General features: G+C 35.9%; 2 protein-coding genes across 4 annotated transcripts in view; one reads left to right on the top strand and one right to left on the bottom strand.

Moving 5' to 3' along the window:
• GPR137B (G protein-coupled receptor 137B) overlaps nt 1-8,707 on the top strand; it is a 57,392-nt gene extending 48,685 nt beyond the window's left edge. The window contains 1 exon segment of the mRNA XM_060035023.1: nt 841-8,707. Coding sequence (XP_059891006.1) covers nt 841-952 — 112 coding nt within the window. The 3' untranslated portion in view covers nt 953-8,707.
• Nucleotides 8,708-8,720: 13 nt separating this feature from the next.
• Nucleotides 8,721-21,604, bottom strand: part of ERO1B (endoplasmic reticulum oxidoreductase 1 beta) — a 63,901-nt gene continuing 51,017 nt past the window's right edge. For 2 of the 3 annotated variants that reach the window (XM_060035020.1, XM_060035022.1), the window contains exons 11-17: nt 21,305-21,397; nt 20,947-21,193; nt 19,838-19,907; nt 17,566-17,652; nt 16,442-16,575; nt 11,634-11,690; nt 8,721-9,022 (exon numbers count right to left, since the gene is read on the bottom strand). In XM_060035020.1, the coding sequence (XP_059891003.1) occupies nt 9,013-9,022; nt 11,634-11,690; nt 16,442-16,575; nt 17,566-17,652; nt 19,838-19,907; nt 20,947-21,193; nt 21,305-21,397 (698 nt within the window). In that variant the 3' untranslated portion in view covers nt 8,721-9,012. The remainder of the gene's footprint in view (nt 9,023-11,633; nt 11,691-16,441; nt 16,576-17,565; nt 17,653-19,837; nt 19,908-20,946; nt 21,194-21,304; nt 21,398-21,604) is intronic. The other variant, XM_060035021.1, reaches the window with a different exon arrangement.

Here is a 21,604-nt window from a genome sequence, read left to right as displayed (position 1 = left end):
TCTAACAGATAATAAAATTGAGGCACAGGAAAAAAAATTTTTTTATATCAAGGCACAGAAGTTATTTGTCCAAAGACACACAGGTAGGATGGCCCTAGAGTCTGACATACAGAGTGAAGTAAGTCAGAAAGAGAAAAACAAATACCGTATGCTAACACATATATATGGAATCTAAGGGGGAAAAAAAGGTCATGAAGAACCTAGGGGCAAGACGGGAATAAAGACACAGACCTACTAGAGAATGGACTTGAGGACACGGGGAGGGGGAAGGGTAAGCTGGGACAAAGTGAGAGAGTGGCATGGACATATATACACTACCAAACGTAAAATAGCTAGTGGGAAGCAGCCGCATAGCACAGGGAGACCAGCTCCGTGCTTTGTGACCACCTAGAGGGGTGGGATAGGGAGGGAGGCGCAAGAGGGAAGAGATACGGGAACATATGTATAACTGATTCACTTTGTTAAAAAGCAGAAACACACCACTGTAAAGCAATTATACTCCAATAAAGATGTTAAAAAAAAAAAGACACAGGTAGTGAGCTATACTCTCCATTAGGATTGCGATACAATTTGTTGCTAAAGCGTCTTGTTATACACAGTGATTGGCTGCAGTATCACTACACTTCTGGGCTGTACAGAGTTCAGGTGACTTGTGGGTGGTCTTTTAGTCACTGTGCACAGCACTGTTTAGTGGGAAAACGGGCTTCAAGAGGCTACTTTCAACAGCTTCGGGATTGTCTGGTTTTTACAAAACCCTAGTTCTGTCCGCCTAAAATTGGCATGCCATCAACAGTCAGCATAATGTTTCACGTCACCGAAATCTCTCTTTTTCTTTTCAAGTTTTGCTCCGGACTGCTATGATTGGGGACAACAAACTAACAGCTTCCTGGCTCAAGTAGGGACTTTACAACCAGACTCAACTTTGGATCCTGACAAACCAAGCCATGGGTAGCATCAGTTAACAGTTATATGGACGACGCCTCAGTTGAAAATCTTCAGAAAGACTAATTTAATGACAGCTGAATTTTTAGGGCACATTTCCTTAAGAAATAGGACTTGATTTTTCTTTGTTACAGGTTTCTGATGGCTCCATAGGACTAAGCAATAATTTAGATTGATAAAAACCTTATTTTAGTACTAAAAAGTGAGCCTGGCTGCCTGTTTCAGTGAGTATAATTTAAACTTCAAAAAAAAATCTGTACTTTTATAAAGATGTATTTTATATAACTTAATGCTAAAATATACTAGGATTTTTTGAGAATGTTACTGCAATATATGTTGTAGTTTGCACAGACTTTTATGCATAATTCACTTTAAAAGTATACAGTTTATGGTCTGATGGTTTTTTGTTTTGTTTTGTTTTAAAGGCTTTTGGACTAAAGTATTCCTCAAATCCTTACCTCTTCAGATCGCTGAGATTCTGGTAGACTCTAAGTACAGTTGACATCTAGAAAGCCGATTGCAGCTCCAGTGTTGAAAGTTACAGTGTAGCAGAACGTCAACAGACTGCATAGTACGTAAATTGGCTCCTTAAGAGTTGTTGGAGGCATAGATGGTTGGTTCCTCAGAGAATCTCCTAAATTTTGCCAAAATTTAGTACTCCTTTCAACAGGGCACTAATGTATACCATCAGTGATAAGTTGATAAAGTTAATAAAAACACTGATAGAATTGACTTACACTATTAAACTTCCTCTGCTGTATTCAGAGATTTTTTGCACAGTTTGTTAGCCCAGTGAATCTAATACCCATTACCTCAGGACTTCAAGACTGCACCTTTCCCAGCTCACTGAACATTCATTACTGAACAACGAAGAGGTTCTCAAAAGGGGTTTAATAACAGGTAACCCTGAGTCCTTGAGCCAAAAGATTATGTGGAATCCTAACAGTTTTCTTACAGTTTCCAACCATATTTAAAATAAGACTTTTTAAGTAGCTCTGAAAGCAGCCCACTGGAAGCTGCATGTTTAAAATGGTAGTAGCACTGCCGTATCCTACAGCATGAGTCCTGCCTCTCAGCCATGTAAAAGGGCATTCCAGACAGTTGCTTGTAAGTAGTATTTCATTTAAGTGAAACACGTTATGAAATACTAGTTCCCCAACCATAAATGCCATTCTAAAATCTCCAAGTCTATAATATATACATATATATGTGGCCTGCAGTTATAAAACTGCCTTTAATAGGAGACTGTACATGGCTCTGTCAGGGAGGCTGGAGTACTAGAGGAAGCATTGTTACCAGAGAGAAAGTATCTTTCTGCTCTGCCTAGGAAATCTCACATCTAGGGACAGAGGGGAGGGGCAGATGAAAAGGAACTTATATTAACAAGTTCTGCCCACGTTATGAAACCCATTTCTGATGTCTTCCTTCCCAGTTTGGCCTTCAGGAATAATTTGTCTCCGGGCACTGATTTCACAGTGATCAAGTCTGCTTCTCTTCTCTTGATGGTATTTAAAAATCAGGATCTCAAGTTTTCAGTGGGTCAGGATCTCAAGTTTTCAGTGGGTCATGATTGGGTTTTTCATGTGTACCAACACCTTCACCCTGCATAATCACACACAACATTCTTGCTTTTCAGTATATGGAAGAATTTGGGTCACATATTTAAAACAGTTACTGCCAGGGAAAATTCTACACTGAAGCAAAATTTGCACTGATTATTCAGGTTACCTTAAAATATTATAAGTTGTTATTCTAAATAGCTTTAAGAACACCCTACTTGTCATACTATCTTTGTTAGTGATACTTAGAAGAATTTAAAGGCAGACTCAGCAAATGCTTAAAAATCCTTTAAATCATGCTTTCAGGAAGTACTGCAGTTCTTCAATATTAGGTCAAAACATCATGCAATTATTATACTCATCCTTTGACATACAAATATCTTATTATTATTATTGGCAAGAAAATTGAAATACTCAGCATTAACTGATAAAAGCCGTAATCTATTTTTATGATTAAGCTGCTAGTATTATTTGAACTATTATTTTTTTATCAGAAACGATAAAAATGTTTTAAGTGCCTATTTTTCTCTTCTTCCCTTTTTGAAAAGTAATGCCTTAAAGTACAAGTAATGTAAACACATCTAGAATATGAAAAACTGATTGTAACAAACTCTCTCTCATAGTAAATGGTCACGTATACTCTGAAATGTTGTGTGTATGGTGTGGAAAGGAAAATTAAAATTTCCTTTAACTTCCTAATTTACTTGTGTTGCCAAGTACACTAACAAAGCTACTCCTAGGTGAAATACCAAAGGCCAAGAGAAAGCAAGGAATGGTGATCACTGGTTCTAAAGTACCCAACTGTCCTCTTGTTTTAAGGCAACATGATGAAATTAAAACTCCCCTAATTTGAACATTAAAAAAGTATGGGGAAGTATGGCAATATCACTGAAAATTTTGTACCATCAGTTAGCTAAGTCTGATTCAACACTAACAGGCTGCATGTGAATGTTCCTGTGCATCCACTGGAAATATGCGTAACAGAGTTAATTATGGAGTTAATTTTCTAAAGAATTCCAACTGATTTGTGTACAGGCAGACCCTGGAGATAACTGCAGTTTGGTTCCAGATCACTGCAATAAAGCAAAACATTGCAATAAACTGAATCACATGATTTTTTTTGGTTTCCCAGTGCATATAAAAGTTATGTTTACACTACACTGTAGTCTATGAAGTGTGCAATAGCATTATATCTTAAAAAGCAATGTATGTACCTTAATTTGAAAATATTGCTAAAAAATGTTAACCATTATCTGAGCCTTCAAGTCATAGTAGTAACATCGAAGATCATGGGTCACCTTAACAAATATAGTAATAATGGAAAAAGTTTGAACTATTGGGAGAATTACCAAAATGTGCCAGAGTCACAAAGTGAGCACATGCTGTTGAAAAAATGGTGCCGATAGACTTGTGCAGTGCAGGGTTGACTCAGACCTTCAATTTGTAGAAAATGCAGCATCTGAGGTGCAGTAAAGTAAAGCACAGTAAAATGAGGTCTGCCTGTAAGATGTCCTTCGGTGGCTCTGTTTCCTTTCTACAATTAACCCATTTAATTGGGCTGATGATTAAAACACCCGGAGTGTAACACACAGAGCTGTGGACTCTAAGAGGTTTTGATTCTTAGAGTATACACACACCAGTCACATTTAGCTATGCCAGTTCTTTCTTGAATGTGTCGGGCACACTGCTAATGACTATGCTGGTTATTGTGTTTAGCTGCTTACTTCAGGCACACTTGCTAATGCATCCCCCAATTTTCTCTCTTACCAAAATCCAGAAGAACTGCTCTTTGTTGGCCTTGAACAATTAACCCCTATTAAGAGGAAAGGAATAAGTGTTAGTAAATCCTAGAGCGTGAGAAGTGCTTTGAGATAAAGGTCCTCATTTACGTTTACATAGTATTACAAGAATATTGCTTTTACTTTTTAACCATAAAGATGAACTTATATTAGAACTAAATGGGTCTAAATATTTGAAACTATCAACATTTCCAAATAAAGAAACTTTTTTTTTTTTTTTTAAAAAACTTGCTCTCGTGTCTTTAGATTACTGCATGATAAAGTATAGGGCTGATCAAAGACACATCTAATATGCATTTCTAATTTTTATTCCATATAGGTGAGAATTTTGTTTAACTGGAAGCATTTCTAACTATGCATACTACTACTTAAGACTTCATAGTCCAGATGGAGGAGCTTTTGGAAAGGATCAAGCTAAATAGTGGAATTCTTCTCAAAGACTATAAACAAACAGATTAAAGTGAGGAAACATTTTTTTAAAGGGACCATGAGGATAAGGAAGTGGAATTCAGTGTTTATTGAGCACCTACTACGTGCTAGACCCTGGGCTCAGTACTTGTGTCTGTGGGCCCAGCCTGTGGACACACCACCACCCTTACATTAACCCTACTCTTGGCGCTTAGCAGGTATGTATTTATGAAGAGCCCTTGCACCAAAGGGTCAAAATACCTTAAAAGTCAGCTGATGTTCGTGTGCCTCCAACCTAGATCTCTGGGTTCATTCCCCGTACCTGTCACTCAGCTCCTCTGGGCCTGGGCACTACTGATGTGGGTTCATTCAGTGTGGGGTTCTGAGACTGGCTGCCAGGTCATCAAGTAGGGGTTTCAGAGTCCTCAGATCCAAACCTGTTGACTCAGCAGCTCCTAATGGTATCTACCTGGTTCCTCTAAAGCTGGATTCGTACCTCTCTATCCCTTGACCTGTCGCTGGGACCTACCCCGTTTACCTAGAGACTAATCATACCTTGCCAGCATTCATTCTTTAGCCTCCAAACCTGATCTGTCCTTTTGAGCTTGGTGCCCTACCACTCAGAATATTAGAGTCTTTTATCTCCAGAATATGTTTTCTGTCTCTAAACTTTAAGAACCTAGTCAGAACTAGAGATGAGCTGCCTGCTCTCTTCAGCTGGATCCATGACCTGTTTCTTTTCAGCCTGTATGAGCTTCAAAATCTCTTGCTGATCCCTGTCACTCTGACCTTTCTTGACTCTGACCCTCAATTTCCCACGACCCTTGCTAACCTACAACAGTCCCTCCCGTTTCTTTACAGTCCCAAGTCATACGTGCTCCTTGAAGGCACTGATTGAGGTATAGAAAGGGTGAGTTTAGGATAACCAAATAATGCTTTACTAGCGCCATTCAATTTGTGCTACTGTATATCCTTGGTGTGCTATCCCCTTGGTGCGTTCACTAGCCTAGAGTCTGGGCTTCAGGTCTGCAGACTGAAAACCTGTTAAAGGACAGCAGAACACTTACCCATTTGGAGATACAGTCTGTGAAGGAAATCCACACGGAAAAGTTAAATGATATCAGAACGATGCATGGTGAACGCAGACTCTGCCCTGACCAAGGGGTGGTAGGTAGACGGTTTTAATCAGCCTGTGACAACTTGATGGCACTGTCAAGCAAATAAGATTCTTTCACATCGAGGGGACCTTCTCCACTAGACAGGTTTCTGTGTTACCTATTCCTCTTCGACTGATACACAGTTGATTACTGAACATCGTGAAGGTTAGGGAGGCTGACCCCCAGGCAGTCAGAAATCCACGTAACTTTGTAATCAGCTCTCCGTATCTCCGGTTCTAAATCTGCAGATTCAACCAACCACGCATCATGTAGTACTGTAATATGTATATACTGAAGAAAATCTGCATGTTAAGTAGACCCGTGCAGTTCAAACCCATGTTGTTCAAGGGTCAACTGTAGTCTTCCTCTGGGTGCATTCTCGCTATCAACTAGATATAACCTAGTGAGGTTATAGAATTCGTAAGTTACACGATGGCAGGGATATGTCTGTTTTGTTCACTGCTATATGCCCAGCTCCTAGAACAGTGAGTGAATATTCAAATCCCGTTTCTTCTGGTATATATCACCAGGGCTTTTTTAAGGTGACTTCTTGCACTTGCACTTTTATACACTGCATATTAGTTTTAGAAGATTAATACTCATTTAAGGGCCCCTCCCTGTTTTGTTATGAATCTTTGACAGACATCCAACTTTTGGACAAAGAATCCATAATGGAGTAAAAAAGGAAATAAGGATTGTATAGCAAGACAGCTTCTAAGAATGATTTGAGAACTAGGTCTTAAAACGGAAGCACTGAGATGAAATTCTGTCTACACAGGCATCTCACGTTCTGTCTCTTTGCTCTCACCTGTTTGGGCGCTGGCAACTAGAATACTGAAATGATTAACACAACAGATAATAAAAAGTAGATTTTTATCAGGTGAAGTATCAAAAGAACAGTGACACATTATGTGGTTAAAAGGGCAACACTCCAGAGAAAACACTGAGGTGGGCAGAGTTTTTAGCATGATTCTTATGTTGAAGGACTTTATTTTTTTAAGCTACTATGGAACAAACAAGAACAGCTAAAAAAATCATTTTAAAATTTTGAAAGGGGGCAGGGGAGATAAGAGGGGGCCAATGTACCAGGTATTAAAACATAGGCCCTGAGTAGTTAAAACAATGTGGTACAGGTACAGGAGTGAATAGATCCATGAAATAGAGAACCCAGGATTTTAGATGAGATACACATAGCATCTCAAACTAGTGAGGAAAAAAGATGAGCTGTTCGATAAATGGTACTGGATTAACTGGGTAATCATCTGGGAAAAATTAGGTTGGATCCTTAACTTGCACTTCATGCCAGGATACACTCCAAGGAGTCAAAATTTAGATCTAAAAAAATAAAATCACAAAAGTTCTAGAAGAAAATATAGGTGAATTATTGCTGTGGAGTGAAAAGGGCCTTCTTAATTATCAAGAAGTGTGGAAGCCACTAAAACAATAAATTCGACTGCATAAAGACAAATAAATCTCCATGGCTAAACCACCATGAGCAAAGTCAAAAGGTAGACTGGAGGAAAAAAAAGTACAGCTTTACAGTCAAAGTATGAACATCTCAAATAAATAAAGCACTCCTAGAAACTGGTAAGATCAACAGTGCAGTAGAAAGATGGGTAAAAGTTATGAACACGAAAGGAAATATGGCTCTTGAACATATTAAAGGTAGTCAGCCTTACACATGATAGGAAAAATACAAGCTAAAATACACTGATACATAATTTTGCACCATGTCAGGAGAGCAAGATAATAACACCGGTATTGGCTGGGGGAGCAGATACTGCCTTCAACTGAAGGTGGGCATGTGAATTGGCAGCCATCCCCTGTGGAGAGCAATATTCTAATATCTTTCAAAATTATGAATGCACATGGTCTTTGACCCAAAAATTCCATTTGGGGGAATTTAGACTTACAAGTACGTATTTACATATGTGTAAAGTGGCATCAATACAATATCTGGAAACAATCCAAATGCCCATTAATAGGAGATTGGCTAATTAAACGATTGCATAGTCATATAATGGGATACCAAGCAGTTACTAAAAAAAAAAGTGATTAAGCTATCTACTGACATGGGAAGACTGCCAAGAAAACCTAAGTGGGGGGAATAAAAAGCAAACAGTACGTATATGATGCCACTCTTTGGGTAAAAATGAGAGAAAAAATAAGACTTTTTGTATTTGTTGGTATATGCCTTAAAGATGTATGGATGGAAACATAAGAAGCCAAGCGCAGAGGTTACTGATGGTGAGGGCAAGGGAAGGATGCCCAGTACGGAAAGTTGGGCCCAAGAAAGACAACGTTCCACTGTAGAGCTTTGTATATTTTTTGGTTTTTGAACCATGTGAATGTTATTACCTTTTCAAAAAATAAAATAAGTATATTTAAAAAGCTTTATGACTCAATACCAATCAAAAGATGCCAGAAGTCCCCAGTTTTTAGTTGAATGGTAATAAGCCAATTTATAAACTAACACAAATACACCACCTTCTGAGCCAAGACTCTACAGAGTCAGGCTTTCTAGTTTCAAATTCTAGTCCCACAACCTAGAATTTCTGACTATGGATAAGTTACTTAGGCTCTCTTATCCTCAGTTTTCATATTTAAAAACAGAGAAGTAATTGTACTTACCTGCTGGCGTTGCTGAGAAGATAAATCCATGCAAAGCCCTTCAACAGTGGCTGCCAGTGAGTGCAATTATGATTTTAAAAAGAAACAACCACAGACTAGTTTCTCCCTTCGCCCAAATTATAACCAAGTTTTCATCTCATAAAAGGAAACATTTAAAAGGGGGTTAAAAAAAAAAGAACAAGATAGGAAGATGGCAGAAACATTTAATTCACATTTTCTATAATCTGGTGGGTACAACAGCAAATTATTTGGAATTCTGTTCAAAATCAAAGCTGCGCCTGTAGATGTTACTTAGAGTACACGTAAATTTGGTGTGTGTCTATGTTGTTTTGTTTTACCAAATAATTTCCATGGTACCATGCACCCAGTCTGTATTTTGGTGAATAGCTATGGTTTCGGCAGGTACTTCAGTTTGCAAACTGCTGAGAGGTTTACTGTGAACTGTTCCCAAATTTCCAGATGAAGGCAATGCTGACGGAGATCAAAATAGCTGTCCTTTTTTATATACAGTGGCACCTAGATAAAGCTGTAAAACATGGCACAGTGTTTCATATACGTACAGAGATTATAAGTACTGAGTAACTCACAATGTTAAAATGTCAAAATAAAACGCTGGGTTTATCAGATTTCAAAACTGTAAAAACTATTACTAATATTGTCTGATCCTCCTCATAATCTAAGAATCAACACAAGAGAAACATTTAAATTTACCAGTTTTAATATACAGTATTTCTAACTTACATAGATGCCACTTAAGAAAAAAAAAAAACTCATGCCATTGAAGGAAGGAATATTTTCCTTTTCTTCCTTTTCATTACTTTATCAGCTGGTACAATCATTTCTGTCAAGTTACATTATCAAGTGTTGGACTTTTAAATTAGGTGATGAGATAAAGACAAAATGCCAAGCATTTTCACAATGCAGTCGGTACTCTAGTATCACTTGACAACAAAAAGGTATGTGAGTTGGAAAAAAGTTTATATCACAAGGACCATAAAACATCACCAGGCTCGCAAAACAAAGATTCCTATCACATACACATTCATTTGAAAAGCACACACATACACAAAAATGTAGGCTGCCCGCCACAATCTAATTTATGGTAAAATAAAGTTAATCAAATAGATTTCAGCTTAAGAATACTTCATTTGTTTATTTTCTTGGTAGTGAAAGATCTGTTAAAACCTTTAAAAGAACTTTTTACCCTAACTAGATCTTTTAATCCTAGAACTCACTCTAATACACAATTGTAACTAATCTTGAAACAAATCACAGTAAAGGAAAGAAGCAAGAAATGGAAATGACCAAAGATCTTCTCCAGGAAACAGAGCTTAAATAATAGCCTTTATCTTTAACTGAGGGAACGATGAAGTGACACTACCAAAAAGATTTTTAAACTTACAGTAATAATAGACAAAGTGCAAAACATTCACATTTTCTTAGACTCTGAAAAACACTAAGAATAATTCTTATTAATTTACCAGCAAGATTACTTAGATATTCACTTTTTAGACAAATTTACCTGAAGGTCCCCCTCTCCCACCAGACAATAACTTGCATCCCTAAAAATGAAAAGAAAAAGTAGAGGAGCCTCCAACCAAGTCAGCCTGTTTTATTCAACTTAAAAGAAATACCACCACTGTCAACAACAAAATGAAAACTCCAGGTCTATAAAGGTTAGAAATGGGGTAAGAAAATAATTAAATAGTGAGATCTTACTCCCTCAAACCATAGACCTCCAAGGGACGGCTAAGTATTTTTAAAAGGGATAAGCCAACTAAATACAAGTTAAAATATGTCACTAAAAATCATCAGTGAACACATTCAGACTTTGGCAGGATAAGATATGGGTTTAAGAGCACTTATTTACTTCATGAAAGACTGATGCCGGCGTGACTTCACAGATGCAACCTTCCGAATTAATCACATTATATATACTAACACCTTTTAAAATAATCAATATTTTAAATATTAAGGATATTTAAATCCTAGGTTTAAAAAATGACAGTTTAGGACTTATGAAGTCATCTGTTGGTACAAGTCACATGAAGTACCATTTATATACGAAGAACTAAAAAAGAAAAGGTGGGGGAAAGGGGAAGCTTAGAGAAGGTATGAATTAATTTATCTACTTAAATACCCTACCAAAGAAAATCAGATTGAAAGAGCATTGCATAGACTGTATTCTGAAATAAAGTCCTTTAAAAATGCTTACTTTAAAATAGTAAGTTTTGTGTATATAGTATTTTCATTTGGTGTTATAAATCCATACAATTCCATTCAAATTTTATCAAGATGGAAACTGTTAAATAAGTATTTATGCAATTTTTTTGGTTTATTAAACAAAAATTTCTAAAATTGGAGTAGGGGCAAAGAAACACACAATCAATAGAAACTGATTTACAGGTTCTAAGTAAAGAATCCTCTTGAGCCAGCCCACCGCAGGCACATGAAATCTGGCTAGGTAGCATGGGGATATTACTTATTCACCTTTGCCGAAGCAGGTCCTTTAGACCAAAGCAAAACACAACAACAACCACCTAAAATCTTCAATAAAAACCAATGAAACCGAAGCCTTGGGGATTCTAAGTTATAACTATACATTGAAAGGGTCATTGATCATGCTGACACTTCCATATTACAGAAGGTGATACACAGAGCTAGGCAAGGCTAAAAATACATTTAAAAATAACTGATGAATTTTTGTCACTGATACCTGCCCTAAGCAACATTTGCTCCCTAGCTCTCCTTTTCCATAATAGACTAGTTAACAGTATTATTCAGATGGAGACATAGTCATTTAAGTTTGACAGCTGGAAATAAAGAATAGAATAAGCACAAAGCCAATTCTAAACAAATGGAATAGCAGAATATTCAACAGATGGAAACACATGGAATTAAATACAGAATTAGTGTAGTTTACATGTTTTAAAAGTATATACTTCCTTTACAAATATCTCTAATTGATAATCTATTAAGAAGCATAAATATTCAAGTGAACATTTGAATTTTCTCTTTAAGAGTTCAGAATTCTTGAAGTCTGAAGATTAGTCTCCTTCTGCTGAAATGTCCAAGACTAAAAAGGCTTCACACAGTCACTTTATGTCTCTAATTAGACATATAAAAGCCTCTATTACCTACTGTGTTGTAGTAAGACTTTGAAATTCTGTAACTCTTTTATACTTGTAGAAAGCCTACAAGAGAAAAAAGAAAGCATATTAGCACAGCTAATATGATGTGTACACATTTCAAATTATTGATGCTGTTATATGGGCTACAATTTGAAAGCAAAATCGAAAGTAAAATGATGTAAACAACACTAAGCAGTGAAGCTTCCATTTTCAAATGCGTATGCTATAATTATTAAAGACTGACAAAACAGAGCTGCAGTTCGCTACTCTTGGTTTAGAAGGGGCAAAGGAAGCCAGTTACTTCATATTATCAACAGATTCTAGATTAATGATGGGAACAGTGGTATGGTAATTCATTACAATAAAGAATCTCAAATCATTTACATTGGCCTTATAAATTCATTTTGCACATTACTCTCCAAATCCGCTTCTTTCTTGTTGTTCCCCAAACACGGATTTGTTTTAACCCAAACACTAATTTGTTTTAACACAAAGGCACAGGTTCTATTTATTCTGTCTATTGATGAATCCCTATGCCCTCCATCCACCCATATTTATAGTGTTCAATAAATTATTGAGTGAATAAATGAATGAAATGCTTCTGAGCCCAGACCCAGAAGTAAAACTCTAGAACGGAAATCATAAAAATAAAATTCTACAAGCTCAATTATCCTTAGGTACAATTCAGGGTTGATACAATAAAAATCTAATGTTTTTCTTTCTATAGCTTAAGATAATGTAGAATGCTGTACTGAGCTCATTTCTTTAAGAACTTAAATAATAGCTTTTCTTATATTGAGAGCTTAACGTATGGTAAGCAACGTTCTAAGCTCATCACAGATATAATCTCATTAATTGTTTAAAAAAAATTCCACAAGGTAGATAAAATTAACCCTGATTTTACATTTTAGGAAAACTGAGGCTCAAATAAATCAAGTAATTTTCCCAGGGCTGCTCAGCTAGTAGAGTAGGTGGGTTCTAACCAGTTCATCAGATCCCAAGACCATATGTCCTCTCAAAAAAAATCTATGTCCGTTATGGTCTCAAAAACATTTTCTTTATATTCTTACAAGCTGTAGGATTAACAGAAAATGAATTCTTACTCTAATCCTCAGAATATTAGAGGACTGAAACAGTGTTTACTTATTACGAAAAAACATTATGATTATTAAACAAAATAAATGTGTAAAATCACATGCTGTACCTCAAAGTACCTGTTTTTAAAAATACCTATCAAAATACATATGAAGATACTGTAGAAACCAAGGTCCATAACTAAAGAAAAGAGAGCTTAGTAAAGAGCAGCGAAAAAAGTATGCTCAAAGTCTGATATAGATACAGAATGGAGAGTGTCAGAAAACTCAAAGGTTATCATACAAATTAACCGTAGGTTACCTTTTACGCGGGGAGTACAAACTCGCCAGCACTATATGGGACCAGAATCTCTGTGAAGATGCATTCCAGACCTCACAATTTATTACACAAGAGAGATTTTCCACATTCCCTATTATAAGACAGACACAGGAAGGCACAGAGTGTACCTGCATTTACCTACTGCTTTACCGGTACTTTTACAGGGATACTAAAATATATTTTAATAGCCAACAGGTATATTAATTTGTTCCCTGGAAAATAAGCCCTTTGATATAAATGTTGAAACCATCAAAAAATGGCTGTTAGTGTAGGAAAGACATTTGCAGAGTATTCAAGATAAAGAAACCACATTTCCCAGCCTTCCTTGGCCAGAACCAAAGACAATGCTCACTGTATGTCTCTGCCCACTAGCATCACATGACAAAGCAATGCTGTCCTAGCTGCCCTAATTGAGGCAGAATTGTATTATATAGGTTGTCAGACCAAGAAAACTACCAATTCACTTAACAAGAACAAATGCACAAACCCTCCCAAAGTGTAACACAATAATTTTTTGTGTTAGTGCAGCCAAAATCATTTATTATTTAAATGGACTGATAATCACGTGGAAGATACAATGAACGTATCTCATTAACAATTATTAAGAACTGTAATATTTTTTAAGGAAAAAGTAAGAAATGTATAGAATACATATGAAGGAAACAGTTAAATTCGACTAAGAAATAACAGAATGACTAAATTGTGGTATGTCCATGTAATAGAATATTGGCCTATATTAAAAATAGTGCTTATGTATTTAAAAGTTGCTAAAAGAGTAAATCTCAAAAGTTCTCATCACAAGAAGAAAAACTCTGTATGTGTGGTGATGGATGCTACCTAGACTTACTGTGGTGATCATTTTGCAACATATACAAATAGTGAGTCATTATGTTGGACACCTGAAACTAATACAATGCTGTATGTCAATTATACCTCAATAAAGAAAAAAATAACACAAAAAAATTTTAATAATATTGGGAAATGATTAAATGTAATGCCAAGTAAAACAGGATAAGAAAGCATACAAAATGTATGGTTTCAACTCTGTAAATATGTACACACACACACACACACACACACGTACGTAAATTTTTTACGTATAAGTAGTGGGAAAATACACATTAAAAATAGGCCAAGGGCTTCCCTGGTGGCGCAGTGGTTGAGAATCTGCCTGCTAATGCAGGGGACACAGGTTCGAGCCCTGGTCTGGGAGGATCCCACATGCCGCGGATCCATGTGGCTAGGTCCATGAGCCACAGCTACTGAGCCTGCATGTCTGGAGCCTGTGCTCCGCAACAACAGAGGCCGCGATAGTGAGAAGCCCACGCACCATGATGAAGAGTGGCCCCCGCTTGCCACAACTAGAGAAAGCCCTTGCACAGAAACAAAGACCCAACACAGCCATAAATAAATTAATTAATTAATTTAAAAAAATACGCCAAATGTTGAAGTCGTCCTAGGTGGTAGGGCTATGAGTGATTTTTAAATTTATTTTCTAAATTACACTTTCACATGTTTTTCCAGATTTTCTATAATGAGCATGAATTACTTTAATATTAGGGGGAAAGAAAGATGAATATTTTAAAAGAGATTTAAAAAGCAGGTGGCTGCCATTTGTTTTCTGTGGGGAGGAAAAGGGAGATTAAATTAGGCTGTACCTTGTTTGTGTAACCATCCCACCCTGAGTGTCATTACCCTTAAGAAAAGAAAGGTTTCTCACATCTAGTCTAGCCATAAAAACAATAAGACAATTTTTTAAGTACTGAAAATATTGTGGCACTAAACATCCAATGGTGTTTGTAAATCACCATCCCCACGCCCACCACGGCCATGGACTTCAGGTAGCGTCTTGTGATTTAAAAGTGTCACACAGGACCTCGTTTTATCTTCATGTTAACTCTGTGAGAAAGGTTTTTACTCCTCTTCATTATACAGAGAAAGGAAACAAACTGGGAGAAAGGAGTGATGTACCTGAGCTCATGCGGCCAGTAAATGGCAGGGCCAGGATTCTAGAACGCTAGGACCTGATTCTGAGTCCAGTACTCTCTAGGGAGCAATAAAAGGTACTAGCAGGCTCTAGTTAGAGAACTTAGCTGGAAGGGTTGCATTTGTGAATAATTCCTTGTGAGACGCAGAGAAATTTTGAGGAAGTTAACATCTGCTTCTTTCTCAATTTAATTTTATTTAGATTTAAATACGTTTTAAGAAGGAGATTCTCAGATATAGAGAACTAGTGGTTACCACTGGGGAGAGGCAAAATAGGGGTAGGGGGTTAAGAGGTACAAACTACTATGTATAAAATAAGCTACAAGGATACATTGTACAACACAGGGGATATAGCCAACATTTTATAATAACTATAAAAGGAGTATAACCTTTAAAAACTGTGAATCACTATACTGTACACCTGTAATATAATACTGTACATCAACTATTCTTCAATGAAAAGTGTTTAAATTGATTAAAATATTTTTTCATTTAAATTTCAAATAATTTAAATTTAATTCAGCTTCTCCTATTTTATCTTACTACAAAGCCTCATAAGTGGGTGGACTGAATTCTTCATGAAACACCAATTACTAGTGGACATGCTATGTCTATCTTGTGTTTGAAATTTCAACCTACATGGTCATCTTTAAATACAGGGGAACAAGAGGTGAAATCTTTGCTATTAAGATGGGGAAGGGGCAATTAATTTATTTTTAATTTAACTGCCTCTTTTTAACTTAAAAATGCATGTTAAGAAAACATTATAATCTCTGTATTACTTTGTTCTTTCTTTCTTTTTTTAATTCTTCCTTGATTTGACTTTGCTTTTTTTCCCAGGGCAGTATAGTATTGTTTCCTCTGATTTTCTATGATTCTTTTCCTTCTCTTCTGTATTCTTCACTTAGTTGGTACTGCATGTATCTCTGTAGGCAAATTCAAATTATTTTTGAAACCATCTGTGGTATAAACAAAAAGCAAACTGTATGTATGTACACAGGAAACAATGGGGGAAGCATGAGTGAAAGAAAAATGCCTCCTCAGATTAAGACACAGAGCAGCTGAAAGGTTTAATGTCTTTTTCTTTCCTCACCTTCTGAGCCAAACTCTCCTTACTCCTGCTATTGTACTTGAATGAGTTAAAGCCAGCTAAAGAGAATTTTATTAGGAGAATATTTCCCCACAAAATTGAGAAGGCAAACTGGGAAATGCCGGCAATTTGAAACTATTACTTTTTCCTGTAACCTGTAGAGAAACTGGCTTGTGAGTGCAGGTACGATGCTATATGAAAATAATGCTCCCTCTTTGTCAACAAAACAAAGCAAAACAGACTACTTTAGCAAAGAAGATGATCTTTGCAGTTTGTTGAAACCAGCAGGGGAATCAAAAGTCTTCACTATGAAAACAGTTCTTACCTTCCAAAAGCATTTAAAAGAGCAACTATTTCTTGTCGAGTGAGTTGGAAGCCTTTAGATGGGCTGTTCTCTGGAAGCTTTTGGATTTCTTTCTCTGAGAATAATATCTTCAGGGCAGTTCCTAAACCCTGAGTCTAAGGAAAATAGTGATAAACTTTTAATTAAATTCATATAATAATAACTGCTATAAAGGTTTAAAGGAATACTCACTCACTGTGATGAGAGTCAGGAAATTCATATTAACTGAACTTTTCACCAAAATGTTCAACTATGTAAAACACAGTTTCTACTTCCTCACAGATTATGCATATGATAAATTTATCTAAGCTGTTAAGGAAATCTGAATAGTTTAACACTTTTTGGATACATATCCTACTATTCCAAATTACTAAAATGCCTTTTTTTAACGTAGAAAATATCACATTAGGATTACAGTGTTCAATATGTAACTCTTAAAGCATTCTTTATAGCCCCTAACAATTCAAAACTTAGAAATAAGTATCAGTTTATAGGTATAGTGATACCTACACTTAATAATTTCTCAATTATTAGCAACAGAGAAAAAGAAAAATCTGATTTCAGTGTAGCCTCCATTAAAAAAAGTCTGTCTCTTGACTTTCTATGACTTAATATCATCTTCGTAAAAGAGAAAACAGTCACACAATCCTTTTTACACTGAAATATTTAGGTAAACGGGCCTGCTGGGCAGAACTTTCCCATTTTGTGACTAGGGGGCCTCCTTCTTTTGATCATTGATACAAACTAAGTGACCAAAATTTGATAATTAAATTTCTTATATAATTATATTTTACCTTTTATATAGGTATATAAAATACCAATACACTCTATTTATAACCACCAACTCCAAAAATGAATCTGAGATTGTACCAACAGAAACAATAAAACTAAAATCATTAACCTACAATAATAGGAAAAACGTCCTAATACATACACATATAACACAGAGAGTCTAATATTAATTGTTTTTATAAATAAAACAGAAAAACCACACTTTGGATTTCTAATTCAATGAACAATGAGGACATCTTAGTAAAAACTTTCAACTTCTCAGTGGAGAAATTTAAGGTTAGTAATAGTTTCAAAACAGAAGACAACACACAAACCTGTAATTTCCCCCATAACCTGCATTTGTCACATCCAACACAGTCCATTATACGGGAGATATTCTTGAAATGCAACCGGAATTCCTCCTAACAAGGCAGAACACATGTTCATTCTAATCAGACATTTAAAATTAAACTGCATTTGTCTGAATTATAATAGAAGTTTCAAAGCTTATTAATGAATGAGTTGTGTTTTTCAACAATGAAGTATTTGAATTTGTATAGCACAACATGGCACGTGAAACAGCTAACTTTAATAGCAGTTTATAAAATTCATTCTATATATTAATTCAACAAACTTTTGATTGAGGGGCCACTCCACGCAAAGCACCAACATGTACCCTACAGGGGACACCAAAGTAAATAATACACGATTTTTACTTTGAAGGAGCTTAATTGCTGCTTCCATTTGATATCTGTGTACAACCAGTGGTAAATACCTCTATATTATGTTTCATTTATTTTTGATGCATTGTTTTGTGTGAGTCTAAATCAGAAAGCTAGTCCTAGAACAATAATCAGTGTCCGTATCTCTCTCCTTAGGACCACACCATGTTTATAACATGTATTCCCCATCAGCACCGATGATCACAGGGCTATACAAGTCCCCCACATTTGCTAATGCAGCTTCTCCAGGGACGCTTGCTTACTGCATCCTTGACTTTTGCTGTATTAGTTTCCCACACAGTTAAGATGCCTGTGAGCATCTGTGCATGGGTTTCTGTGACTCTAAGGTCAGTCTCACCTTCTCTGAGGACAAAACTAGCTAAGAGGAAGTTTCCTCATCTTTTTCACAGGGCAAACATAGAAAATAAAAATCATTTTATTGCACCGAGGTAAACATTTTATTGCAAAGAGCTGGAGTGAGTCACCCAAAAACTTAAAGCGTTTGGAGGAATCAATACCTTGGCCAAAAGAAACACAACATAAATAGAACACAAAAACTCCTTTGCTCTCCATTCCCATGTAATTCATGTTCTTTGGAGCAGATGGAAAAATGGACTTATATTCTCCTTTCTACACCTTTGAAAAACGGGAAACCAAATTTCCAGCATTTTATAACTTGAAAGCTAGCTGTGAAACCTTACTCTGCTCTCAGTCTTACCTTCCTCATCTATAAAAAGATACGTAATTATAGTTGTCTTGATCAGAAGTATAATATTTGTATAAACACTAAGAAAATAGGAAGCATTACAAAAATGAATTAGCATTATGTTAAATACTGTAATACTAATATACCTCTAAAACAACCATAAACAAAACGACCTTCCAAAACTAAAACATAGTTGTGGCTAAATTACTTCATTTCAGAAATACCAAGGAACTCTTACTAATGTATTCATTCTTGTAGCATACCCACATCTAAAACATCTCGGGGCCAAATGTGTTTCAGAATTCAGAATTTTTGAGATTTTAGAAATGTAGTACACACACTATATATTATGTAACACCCCACCAGAGTGTATGGCAACACCCTGTAATCAAATACATGACTGTTTTTGCAACAAAATGTAAGAACATTCATACAAAGCAGAATTTTTTAAAAAACATTACAAATATCCTTACACCAGTTCAGGTTAGGTTTTGCTAACAAATTAATTTGTACCAAACATAAGAAAAATGTTCAAGTTTTTGGATTTCAGAATCGCATATAAAAAATTGTGGAGCTGTGGTAGAAGACTATTTGCCAGTCAATTTCGAATACTTTTATGAACACTGTAAGGGTACAATGTATTCCTTAATTACTGTAAGCAAATGAAAACCAAGTGCTTGTAACATCAAGTTGCATAATGTTCCTAAAATATAGTCTCCTTCTGACATCACAGGTCAACAGGTAATTTTTGCCTTATATGTTAGTCCGTTAGGACAAAAACATAATAGTTTCAAAACTGTAACATTTTGTAAAGTAAACATTAGAAAATATACTATTTACTGCCTTCAAAGTGGCTAATAGTGCATGATTTTTTTTAAGACACATCAAAACAGCAATAAGTAAATGAAAGAAAATAAAGTAAGAAAACTTTCAAAATAATGCCTTTTGAAAAGACATTTACAAAGGTGTCATTAGTCAGAGGTATGACTGAGGATTCACTAAGCAGTTGGGCAAACTAGAAAGGAGAAAGGAATTGAGAAAGAGCTTTTTGTATCATTTATAGTAAAATCCAATCAGACCAACAAGATGGTGAACTGGGAAAGAAAGTTTAGATGAACAGGATTAAAACACAACCAGTAAACTGTTCCCCACCCGGTCCCCCAGTCAAGAACTTTTTACCTTTAACGATTTGGCCCCCTTTTTGTCACCTGCAAACATGGATTTCTCGTCAAAGTGCATGGGAAAGGACCTAATGAAATGAAAATATTATAAGCTACAGATGAAAAATTCAAGCTCTGGTAGAATTTTCTATCTCTACAAATATTTAAAATTCAGAATTTACGCATGTGTAAGGTTTGGTAATGTGGGAAGGTAGCAAAGAGTTTAAACTATTCAATCAAAGAGTAAAGCAAGATAAAGAGGGCTTTGTAATTTATGAGAGTGTAATGTTTTGAAGAAATTACGTGACAAAAATAACCTAAAAAATTAACTAAAAACAATCTGTGTGAAAAAATGTACAAAACTCTTAACATTTTAAAACATTTTAAAAAATTTAATGCATAATTTACCTTAGACATTTCTTAACCCAACTTTCCTCTGTGCTCATTTTTAACAATCAGTAAAGTGCAGTTTTATACACCCAGGATTTTTTTTAAAGGTTATATTGTAGAAAGTAAGGCTAATGTCCTCTTAGGTAATCTAACCTTATGCTAGCACCTATTACCATCTGAATTTAAGTAGCAACTGGAAGAATACAATATTGGTAGAAAGAACATTAAAGTAGCATTAAATTTTGGTACTACATAAAATTTAAAGTTATATTTAAAAATACAGCCTAGAGGCTTCCCTGGTGGCGCAGTGGTTGAGAGTCTGCCTGCCGATGCAGGGGACGCGGGTTCATGCCCCGGTCCGGGAAGATCCCACATGTCGCGGAGCGGCTGGGCCCGTGAGCCATGGCCGCCGAGCCTGCGCGTCCAGAGCCTGTGCTCCGCAACAGGAGAGGCCACAACAGTGAGAGGCCCACGTACCGCAAAAAAAAAAAAAAAAAAAAATACAGCCTATTCTCAAGTGTGAAAGTTTATGCAACAAAGCTTTATAGATGCTTTTCAGTCAACATTTTCAGAAATATTTTTAAAATGCTGCCATTCTATGGAACACTTTCCTTCTCAGTTCTAATTCTCCCTTTTCCTAACTTTCAGGAGTCAGTTTTTGTTTTATCAATATTTCAAGAACTACCTCACTCAACTACAGAGTGGAGAATTTCAGATCACTGACAATTCAATTCTTACTTTGTATCTTGAAAGATATTCAGTAGAAGGGTTTTTGTGTCAGCATCCTCTTTTACATTTCCAGTGTAAAGATCGACAATTGAGCGCTCAAAGTAAGGGGCCACCTTTGATAAAGCTCGAAGCTCAATTAAATATAAAAAGTACAGATTCTTTAGCCTTCTTGGGCCTTCTCCCTTGGTTTCCACAGGGTCGAAGCGGCGTTTAAATTCTTTCATGTTAGGTCCCCAGGTAGGTTTACCCCAGGTTTCTAAAGAGAAAGGGAAATATATTATACACTCTTAATAAACGGAATTTTTGCTCTATAGAGAATATGTATTTTCCCCAACAATTTTTATACTAATAGAAAAAATCTGATTACCTTCCAAAAGATAATTTGCGCATAGATGTAAATTGATACTAGCATGAAGTCCCGATATAAGCTTATAGAAGACTCTTTTCTCCAAACACAAACCTATTCAGAAAAATATTGAAAAAGAAATCACATCCATTTAGATAACAAAAATACTGAATCAACAGGATTAGGTACATGGGCTTATTTTTAAAGTTAACATTCGAGGACATTAAAAACAAATCAAGGACTAATATAAAATAATTAGATTGAGACACTATCACTAGAAGATAAAATAAGATTCTGACTTCAGAATGGAGTTAGCTGAGT

This window comes from Delphinus delphis, chromosome 16 (assembly GCF_949987515.2).
Source record: "Delphinus delphis chromosome 16, mDelDel1.2, whole genome shotgun sequence".
NCBI classification, from domain to species: domain Eukaryota; kingdom Metazoa; phylum Chordata; class Mammalia; order Artiodactyla; family Delphinidae; genus Delphinus; species Delphinus delphis.
The sequence above is the reverse complement of the archived record's forward strand: the minus strand, read 5'-3'. Positions and strand labels throughout refer to the sequence as shown.